The 10,620-nt window shown below is 40.3% G+C and overlaps 1 protein-coding gene across 1 annotated transcript; it reads right to left on the bottom strand.

Annotated features, from left to right (window-relative positions):
- Positions 1-1,326: 1,326 nt before the first annotated feature.
- Positions 1,327-10,144, bottom strand: LOC122429741 (placental prolactin-related protein 3-like). Its single transcript, XM_043450338.1, has 5 exons — positions 10,090-10,144; positions 6,480-6,661; positions 4,083-4,190; positions 2,148-2,327; positions 1,327-1,518 (listed from the first exon to the last, which is right to left on the bottom strand). The coding sequence occupies exons 1-5, from the start codon at positions 10,142-10,144 to the stop codon at positions 1,327-1,329; spliced, it is 717 nt and encodes a 238-aa protein (XP_043306273.1).
- Between the last annotated feature and the right edge of the window lie 476 nt (positions 10,145-10,620).

Genomic DNA, 10,620 nt, shown 5'->3' with positions numbered 1-10,620 from the left:
TGAGAGTCCCTTGGACTGCAAGGAGATCCAACCAGTCCATCCTAAAGGATATCAGTCCTGGGTGCTCATTGGAAGGACTGATGCTGAAGCAGAAACTCCAATACTTTGGCCACCCCATGCGAAGATTTGACTCATTGGAAAAGACCCTGATGATGGGAGGGATTGGGGGCAGGAGGAGAAGGGGACAACAGAAGATCAGATGGCTGGATGGCATCACCGCCTCGGTGGACATGAGTTTGAGTAAACTCTGGGAGTTGGTGATGGACAGGGAGGCCTGGTGTGCTATGATTCATGGTGTCACAAAGAGTCAGACATGACTGAGTAACTGAACTGAACTGAACTGAACTGAGATGGAGTTGACACTTGACCGACCTGAACTTGTGAGTTAGTCACAAGTCATTAGAATGTATGGAATGGTTGCAATGTGATGCAGAAAATGAGGATGCAGTGGAGTGTGGGTGAAGACAGCCACTGGAGGATGATGCCAGTTCACGTTTGTATCTGCTATGGTCTCAACATTTGTGTCTCCCAGAAACTTCATATGATGAAATCCTGATTCCCATGGTTATAGTATCCATATGTGGGGCCTTTGTGAGGAGATGGAGTTATAACGATGGAGCCTCCTCAATGAGATGAGTGCTTTTATATAAGAGACACACAGAGCTCCCGAGCCCTTCCCCCCATTTGAGGATACAATAAGAAGTGTGTGACCAGAAAGGACCCTGCATGACCACGCTGTGGAAATCCATTTCCATTGTTTATAAGACTGTGATATTTTGTTATAGCAACCCAGAAGGACTAAGACAGCATCCTAACAATCTTCACACAGTTCAGTAAACCTCATGCTATTTGTACAAAGGTGCGAAGCACTGATCCTGTCTGGTGTAACACTGTGACAGTTCGTGGCTGGCTTTCATAAAGAATCCTGAGGATTCAGTCTTCTTGGTAGCATGACCAGAACCATGAACAATTGTCTAATACTTTGATTCTAATAAATTGACCCAGAATAATTTTCTGTGATTCTTACGTAATCTCTTAATGGTGTTCTTTGTAATGTCAACTTCTGCTATTTGTGACTAATTTTAATAGGAGCTTCATTCTCTCCATTTTAAGGGTGGATTTTCTTTTGATTTTATATTAAATGAAAATAAGAAATGTTAACAAACTACCCTCTTAGATTTTGACATCTCTACAGAGTCTGTGTTTATTTTTTTAAGAGGAGACCCATTTCACAGAGCATGCATTAAAAAGCTGTAAATTTCAAAGAAGCTTGCTATGGGATAGATCATTAGGACCATCTCAGAGCTGGATGGGATGGATGTGGATTTAGCACACGTTGTGGATTCGGCATGCCATGATCTTGGTGTAAATGTCAACTTTACGTGTGTCCCTGTGCAGGCACCGGAACAGGATAAAAAATGCATGGTGACGTATATTTTCATCTCTGGACGTCAGGGATTGAAGTTCTGTCCAGTAAATGTGAGTATCGACCATCTTCTTCCTAGCTGGAAAAATAAGCTGAATACCCAAAAGATAATGACTTCTTATGCATTTTATTAGTATTTGCTTATCTTTGTCCCTTGTAATAATCAAATTAAGATTGGGAAATACATACAAATATAAAACTGTCTAAATATGGATTTTGGAGCCAGCCTATGAGAACACTATTAGCAATCCAAAAAGTAGATACATAACTCAAGTTTAGTTTTCACTTTCTCTTTTCTTCCTTCCCACTCTCATCCTTTGATTTGAGGAGAACAGAGAAAGAAGACAAGTAGAACTTCAAGAGCAGCTGTCCTAGGATACTTTGAAGAAAAGGCTGATCTTGGAAATTCTGTTCTCTAGTTCTCTTACTCTTGATATTATTTCAACCACCTGTGCCCAGGAAGAGGCAAACTTTTGGTGGAATTGTGTGCAATGCAGGGAAGGCTGCACATGCCAAAATTTGCAGTGAAATTCTGATTCCTTTACAGTTGAATCTATCACTATGAATGACTAGGCTCCTGCTTTATGTAGTACCAGTCTAGAATACAGAAGTCCTGAATCTTTTTCTTAGAAAATGAGCTATTTCAAAATACCTTACACATTACAGAGGTCACCTCCTTCAATCACGAACAAAGCGAGGAAGCCCTCTGCAGGATGCTCACCTGGTTGAATTGCCTCTCTATGAGTTGCTTAAGTTTTTGTACTTTTTTCACAGTCTCTCTGGCTCTTGATAGGGTAGTATTTGAGACTTCTTTTATATTTCGCAGGTCCATGACTAGATGATTCAGAGGAATATCCCAGGAGTATAGTAACATGAGGATCCACTTACTAAGGTCTTCATTCTAAGCAAATGTAAGAAACAGTCTCATTAAAATAATCATAATTCAGTGGTTTGGTAACATGTGATCGTTGCTCAGAGCAGCTGACCTAAAATACTCTTGGTTGTTCTTATGTGTATGCAGAGATTTTTGAAGGTTGTAAAAGTTGCAAAATTATAAAATGTAAGCTATTAGTTCACACTTAGTTGAATTATTAAAAATCTAGGTTATTTTAGGAACTAATTCTTCTGATGAGTTCTAATTTATAACATGAAAAATTTTCTTTTTTCCTCTGATATTCTACCACCACTCAGTGAGTTCCTTTATGTTTTCATATTTGCATGAGAGAAATCTAAGTATTTTATGGCAAGTCAATATGTGCCTGCAGTACCTGACCTAGGAAAGAGGCATTCTACCTATGCCCACATCATTGTCACACAGTGATTCTTTCGTATTAATGAATCAGATGAGTCATTTGTATTGATTTTTGATTGGTAATTTGTTTTATGATATTACAACAAAGAGACAATGAAGAAGACATGACATTCCTAAACAGGCTTTCTTTCCTCAGTTGATCCCAACACCAGCCCCCAAGCTGGCATCAGAAGAGTCTGTCTTGTTGACATGTGTCCGGGCAGAAAATGGCACAGCGTTGTCTTTAGTAACAGCATCAGTGGGATTCACAATGGAGGGCTTTCCCCCCTAGTTCACTACTACTAGCAGAATTGAGTATGAAAATCCCAGGGGCCGAAGATCTCTAGTTAATATGTTTGATTTTTTTACATCATGAACTGTTTTAGTGGTAAAAAAGAGAGTACTCAGTAGGATTAAACATAGTAATGCACATAAAGTGCTTGTAAAATATATGGCTATGTAGTAACTCTCAACAAGCTTTAAATTTAAGCTTATTGAAAAATCCCTCCTCCTCTTCCTCTTTGACCTTTACCTTTACCTGATTATCCTCATTATTAATGAGCTTAACAGAGGAAAATAACGATGGTATCATTAAGAAAGTTGTACAGAGAGAAGATAGTATTTTAAGGGAGGATGCATGTGAAAGTATTTTAAATAATGTTAGGACAAAGGATAATGCAGGAAATCAGAAAGGAGAGATTATAACGGTGACAATTTGGAGCTGCCATAAATGATTGAGGCTTGATATGTAAACTGTGTTGCCCTCAGAACAGAGGCAATTGTTGCGGCCATGAGAAGCAAAGCAATGTTTTATAGGCCATTGTGGGGGAGACTTACAAATTAAGAATTAAAGGTGACAGAGGAGTCATTGAGAATGATGAATGAGGAGGTGTCAGAGAAGGAGAAGCAGAATCAGGAGAGCCTTGAAAGGCAGACGCGCTGGCTCGAGTGGTGCAGTATAGGACTCCCACGTATGAGTCACTAGTAACAGGGAGTACTCAAAACCGGGGTGTGTTTCTTACATATTCATGAATTTTACAATCATGTTTTACACATGGACTTGCCCATTCATTTCCTGTTTTCGTACAGTATAACAGCTGCAATCCTGTGTCTAATGCATTGCTTGAACTAAACTTGTCTGCATGGACAATTTATAGATCTGTTTTTTATTTTGCTACTACAGATCTTTAGTCATCCCTTGATTTCATTCATTCTTCAACTGCATAATATAATTTCTCTTCAGTTGCTTATGTTTCCTCCACCATTTTCTTCATGTACAGTTACCATTACCTCTAATAATCTGAAGCCTGGTAAGCTACATACTGTCTCATTTGATCCAGTGAAAAACCCAGGTGAAAGACTCACGTTCATCTGTTGGGCTTTTTCTCTTTCTTCAGGAGCATGGAGGGGATTGGTGTGGCAGTAATCAGTGGCATTATTAAACTCCGGATTACCCTGGGAATAATTTTCATCCTGAAAGTGATCAGGCAACTAGTTAGGGTTGTTGGGCATTCAGTAGATGAAACCATTACCAGAACATTAACATGTTTGATAGACTTGTAATTTTTTTAATGGGGAGGCATCACAAAATTTGAAAGTCATTCTTTTCCTACTTTTTCTATACATTGTTTCTATAAAAATGATTTTACATCTAGCTTTTCTAAGTTCAAACTTTTCCCTTCTCTGTTTTATTATTATCTTTATTTATTTTATTATTTGAACCAAATATAGTACATATGTACAAATATTTGTTGCTGCCAAGGTGACGCTGGAGAATCCCAGGGATGGGAGCCTGGGGGGCTGCCGTCTATGGGGTCACACAGAGTCGGACACAACTGATGTGACTTAGCAGCAGCAGCAGCAGCAGGTGACAGTAGTGGTAAAGGACACTCCTGCCAATGCAGGAGATATAGGAAGACTCAGGCTTGATCCCTAAGTGAGGAGCATCCCTTGCAAGAGGGTACAGCAGCTTACTCCAATATTCTTGCCTGGTGAATCCTATGGACAGAGGAACCTATTGGGCTACAGTCAGTAGAGTTGTGAAGAGGTGGACACAATTGAAGTGACTTAGAATGCACCTATATTTAACCATTTAATCTCTTGTTTACTGTGGATTAGAGCCAATATATATCCTTATAAGGAGTAACGCAGTAATGACTCTGACTTATCTCTGAACCCACTCACCAAAAAGCTTAGTGTTCGCCCCAGGTGCAGAATACAATATTGTTTATGGTGACAAAATGGTACGTCAGAAAAACAGGGCATAAAGTTTTAGGAAATACTAAGCAATGGACTGAGAATAATAAGAGTAGAAAAATCTAGCTAACACATTGATAGAGAAAAACTAATCTTTAGCGAAAGTCATGAACATTTGAAGAGATTACTTGGAAGAGTTGGAAAAAAAAATAGAAAGTCAAAAATGGAGGATGAAACAAAAACTAGTGAGTACAAAGAACTACGGGAATTTAATAGAAACCTTTAGCACCGCCTTTTATTAGCTGTCTTCTCTACTTTGTGCTCCTTGATTGACCTAAAAGAATTAACATTTAACATTCAAATACCTTCATCAGAAAGAGAATAATTGTTTCCAATTGTAAACCCCCTTCTACTATAACTCTAAACCTATTCACTGCAAATCTTAAAACAATAATTTGTAGCATTAAAAAAACTACTAATATTCATTTTTGTGACCAGGATTCGGCTTTGTTTAACATGTTGCATCCACCCAGTTCACTACAAAGCAGTTCTCATTTATTGGCTATTTACTCTGAGCCTGGAGAAGAAAGCCCAGAGAGGCCGTGAAGGACCAGAAAATCACCATGCTTCCTTTTCCCCAATCCCACCTAAAACTGCTTTCTGTCAGGTAGTATTATGGACTGAATGTGTGTTCTTCAAATTCATGTGTTAGAGCTCGAATTGCCAAAGTACACTGTTTTGAAAAGGGTTCCGACTTTTTGACACGCCATGGTCTATAGCCCACCAGAATCCTCTGTCCATGGGATTTCTCAGGCAAGAATACTGGAGGGGCTTGCAGTTCCCTTCTCCAGGGAATCTTCCAGAACCAGGGGTAGAACCCAGGTCTCTCCCATTGCGGGCAGATTCTTTACCATCTGAGCCACCAGCAAAGCCCATTAAGGTTGAATGAGCTCTTAGGTTGGAACACTCATCCAATAGATTTAGTGTTTCCATGAAGCGAAACACCAGAGAATTTTCTCTTCTGTCTCTGTGTCTGTGTGTCCTTTCCTCTGTCTCTCTTCCCCACCCCCACCCTGTGTGAGGATGCACGGAGAAGCCATCCTGGGAAGAAAGAGTTCTTACCAGAACCTCACCTTGCTGGTGCCTGATCTGGGACTTCTAGCCCCCAGAGCTGTGAGGAAATAAATTTCTAGTGTTTATTCCACTGAGTCTATTGTATTCTTTTATGGCATTCCTAGCTGACAAATACAAAATCATTTATTTTGGAAATTTAAAAAAGAAAATGAATGAAAGGAAATTGAAAAAGTTATTGCACTTCTAAGGAATCTTTGAGATTTCACAAAACTGATCCTTTCTTTGATTTCCACATCTTATGAGCTGACGGCATCTTTGACCTACAGAGTATGTTAATTGAAGTTTGGTTGAGGCAACTTTCTTGTTTAAAGGACAGTATGGCCCAGTCACTTAGGCAGAGGTACCTTCTGGGAGCCTGACAGGCTACAGTCTACAGGGTTATAAGAGTCGGACACGACTTAGCAACTAAACCACCACCACCACAGTACTTACAAACTCAAGGAACATCATAGTGGAAAGGTTGTTGATGTCGTGGGACAGCCCGAAGGCACGGGTAAACAGCGCTTTAAGGGATTTCAGGGGGATTTTAAACGTGTCAGGATCGCAGGACGGGCATAAGTTGCCTTGGCAAAGGAGCCGATTTGACATGACCAGCAGCAGGAGCAGGCAGGACCCTGCTAAAATAAAAACATGAGCCATTCTGAATTGATCGGGTCACCTGAGGTTATCAACTCCATCCTGTGGAGGGAAGCCTTCTCTTTCCCTGCTGCTCTGAGCAGGAGTTGGTGCTGTAGTAGCTGGGGTGGGGAAGAAGGAGCACCTTCTGTGTAAATTTGGATGATGATATTTGCACAGATAGATAGTTGGAGAAGTAGGTTACTCCCTGCATTTTGTATTGCTCCCAGAAGTACTTCTGTGCTCTGCAAACATTTGGAACTTAATTCTGAGCCAGAGTGTTTAGGCTATTCTTTTTTTTTTTTTTTTTTTTTCGCATTTATTTTTATTAGTTGGAGGCTAATATTGTAGTGGTTTTTGCCATACATTGACATGAATCAGCCATGGATTTACATGTGTTTCCTATCCTGAACCCCCCTCCCACCTTCCTCCCTATCCCATCCCTCTGGGTCATCCCAATGTACCAGCCCTGAGCACTTGTCTCATGCATCCAACTTGGACTGGTGATCTGTTTCACACTTGATAATATATATGTTTCAATGCTATTCTCTCAGATCACCCCACCCTCGCCTTTTCCCATAGAGTCCAAAAGTCTGTTCTATACACCTGTGTCTCTTTTTCTGTCTTGCATATAGGGTTATTGTTACCATCTTTCTAAATTGCCCATTATACAAAGTGAAGTAAGCCAGAAAGATAAACACCAATACAGTATACTAATGCATATATATGGAATTTAGGCCATTCTTTTAAGACAGTTTAATGTTGGAACTCTGCAGACTCTGACCAGCAAGGCCCTCTAGGAGTTTGTAATTTTTTCACTCTACATTGACTAATGCTTGAATTTTAGATACTAAAATGACAAGAAGTGTACAGTTGATCTGTGTGGTTTACCATCACGCTGGGGTAAGAGTAAACAAATGACTGACTGATCGCTACTATTGAGTACAGAGAGAACACTCAGAGAAAAAGGTACTGTACCTTGGGTCTACTAACTCACCTTCATAACCCCATGCATGTTTTTGATACTTTCCCAAAAGCTTTAAAACATCTTAAAATGTGTGTTTCACAGTAACCCTGTGAGATAGCCTCAATCTTCACTATGATCATCAAGTTATGTTAATGAGGATGCAGTGCCTTGATGAGGGCAAGTAATTGGTGACTGGGCACCAAGCAGTCATCTGTCCACTTCCTGATGTCACATCACACATGCCTGTGGGCTCTCGGTCTGTGTGTGTGTAACCAGGACCACATCAGGAGCTGTGATGACTCTGCTTAAAGAGAAAAATATTTTGTCTTTGACTGCAAAACAGCAGTGACCCTAGAGCACTGGTTTTATCCATTTGTTCTGCTATGTCTATAAAACACTCACCAGTAAAATCTTTGACAATTATCAGTGTGGAGGCCTGGTTCTCCTGGTTAGCATTTTTTCTAGGCAACTTGACACCTCTTCTACTTTTATGCATCTTTAATCTTCTCATTACGGTTGTTTCTTTGAGAAAATAGCAAATAAATCTCCAAATGGTAAAACAAGATATTACCTGGTCAGCACCCAAGACAACGTCATTGGCTCTGCGAACAAGGTCTGCCTTTCCTGACTTTGACTCTTTAGGGACAAAATTTATCTGTCTGGTCGGGAGTACATCCTGACAATCCATGGGGCTTAGTTTTGAACCATCTCCAAACATCTCCTCTTTGATAGTAGAACTAGACCTTCAAGCTTCCATGATGTATCGTAATATTTCAGAAATTATTCCTAGCCTTACCTTTGGCCAATAGAAGCATAAAATCATAGACTCTTGCAAGCATGATTTTAATATTACTTTTCCTGTCCATCCTTTTTAAGTTAGCAGAATTTAAGACTGAAGTGAGCAAGAGTTGAGTATGGACAAGAGAACTGATAAAATAGAGATTTTATCCTCCTGAATGAGATATGAACATGATTCTTTTTACAATTTACCAGAAGAGTGGTAATTTAATTAAGCATATCAGCATTTACTGGGTTTTCTCTACTCTTAGTTAGTTTAAAGGGGCATGGCATCTAAGAATAAAATGGTTATTTAAAATTAGGTGATGTCAATGTATGGGAAAAACCACTACAATATTGTAAAGTAATTAGCCTCCAACTAATAAAAATAAATGGGAAACAAAAAGAATAGAGATTTTCCAACAAATAAGGCATATAGAAGATCAAGAGGTATAAGATAAGATGCTCAGCAAGACTAATAAAAAAAGGAAATGCAGATCAAAAGCACAAGAGATATCACCTCATACCTGTTTGAATGGCTAGTACCAAAAATTTAAGAAATGACAAATCTTGTTGAGGACGTGGAGAAAAAAGAGTGCTTATGCACTGTTGTTAGGGATGTATACTGGTGCAACTCCCATGGAAAAATATTGTGGAGGTTCCTCAAGAAATTTAAAAGAGAACTGTTATGGGATCCATTGTCGTGCTTCTGGATATATAGTCAAAGGAAATGAAATCATTGTCTCAATGAGAGATCTGTATTCCTATGTTCACTACAGCATTATTCCCAGTAGTCTTGGTATAGGAACAACCCGAGTAGCTTTCAACAGGTGGATGAATTAAACAATGTGATGTGACATATATAGGTAAATATTATTTAGCCATTAGAAAAAGAAAGAAATGCTTCCATTTGTGGCAACATGGATGAAACTGGAGGGCATTACACTAAGTAAACTAAGCCAGAGAAAGAAAAATACAATATGATCTCAATTGTAAAGAATCTAAAAAAAAAAAAAAATCTCTGAGAGAGTGGACGTCATCGAGTGGCATAGCGCCTCAACGGACATGAGTTTGAGTAAGCTCTGGGTGTCGGGGATACACAGGGAAGCCTGGCGTGCTACAGTCCACGGGGTCACAAAGATTCGGACACGACTGAATGACTGACTCAACTGAAGAGAGTGGAACTTACCTGTGTTCTCCTCAAAAAGCAAAACTTAAACATGTGTGGTGATGGCAATGTTACTTAATAGAAAGGGAAACTCGTTTCTAATACATGCACAAATTGGGGTGGACAAGATGGCGGAGGGGTAGGTGGGAGTTGGGTACACCTCTCTCCACTGATGCATCAAGAACGTCTGAAGACACAGCAGTTCTCACAGAAGACCAGGTGAATACTGGCAGGACTCCCTGACTACTGAGAAGGAATATCCGGATCCATACAAAACTCTGTAGGACAAAGGAAAGAAGGGACAAGGAGGAAGGGGAAAGAAGCAGGAGAGCAAGTGGGACCAGCCTGCACCTGGGGCTGAGGGAGCTGATGCGCAGGAGAGAGATCCCCGCGTCCATGGCCGTCCACTGGAATGGGGGAGTCATTTGAAGCTGTTGGGGAGTGAACTAACTAACCTGTGACCGTCTGAACGGAGTGAGAACCACATAGACAAGCCATGCTGCTGCCTTTCATACCTCGGATAGGGTTGTAAGTCCACTGGTGTCCACGGAAGCTGGAAGCTGGAGCCATGGGGACTGCAGAATGATCCCAGGGTGAGAAGTCCTGTTGATCATGGGGAGTCAACCGGATGGGATGGGATGGAGGAAATCTGCTGCATCGAATGCTTCTTAAGGAAAGCCACGAGGCCATAAAAGTAGGGTTCAATTGCCTGTGGAGTAGAGCTATCTCTTTCTGCATGGTGGTACCTGTAGGTTGAGCAATAGAGAAAGACTTCAGTGAGGGTGGTCCTTGAGTGCCTGATGCACTAAGCAATGGAGAATTTTGAATGTCTATATACCCTACCATACCCTATTCTCTGTCTAAATTGTGGGTTTTAGCATCATAATATTTTTATGAACTTAAATTTCTTCTGGTAGAGTTTCTGGTTTACAAATTAAGCTAATTCCTCACATCTGGCTCGTTCTTGGGGTTTCAAGAAACTTTGGGAACCTTCCTTCCTCTCAAGGCAATAATGTCCTTTACTACCATTGCTGACTTCACACACT

The sequence above is a fragment of the Cervus canadensis genome, chromosome 28 (genome assembly GCF_019320065.1).
Source record: "Cervus canadensis isolate Bull #8, Minnesota chromosome 28, ASM1932006v1, whole genome shotgun sequence".
Classification (NCBI taxonomy): Eukaryota; Metazoa; Chordata; class Mammalia; order Artiodactyla; family Cervidae; genus Cervus; species Cervus canadensis.
The sequence above is the reverse complement of the archived record's forward strand: the minus strand, read 5'-3'. Positions and strand labels throughout refer to the sequence as shown.

Excerpts from the sequence above, each read along its gene's own strand:
- LOC122429741 (XM_043450338.1), bottom strand. The coding sequence starts at position 10,144 with ATGGCTCCAGCTTCCAGCTTCCGTGGACACCAGTGGACTTACAACCCT. Across the intron at positions 4,191-6,479 it reads CTATGATGTTCCTTGAGTTT|GATGAAAATTATTCCCAGGG; the intron begins GTAAGTACTGTG and ends GATCACTTTCAG. Across the intron at positions 1,519-2,147 it reads TAGAGAGGCAATTCAACCAG|CTTATTTTTCCAGCTAGGAA; the intron begins GTGAGCATCCTG and ends TTGGGTATTCAG.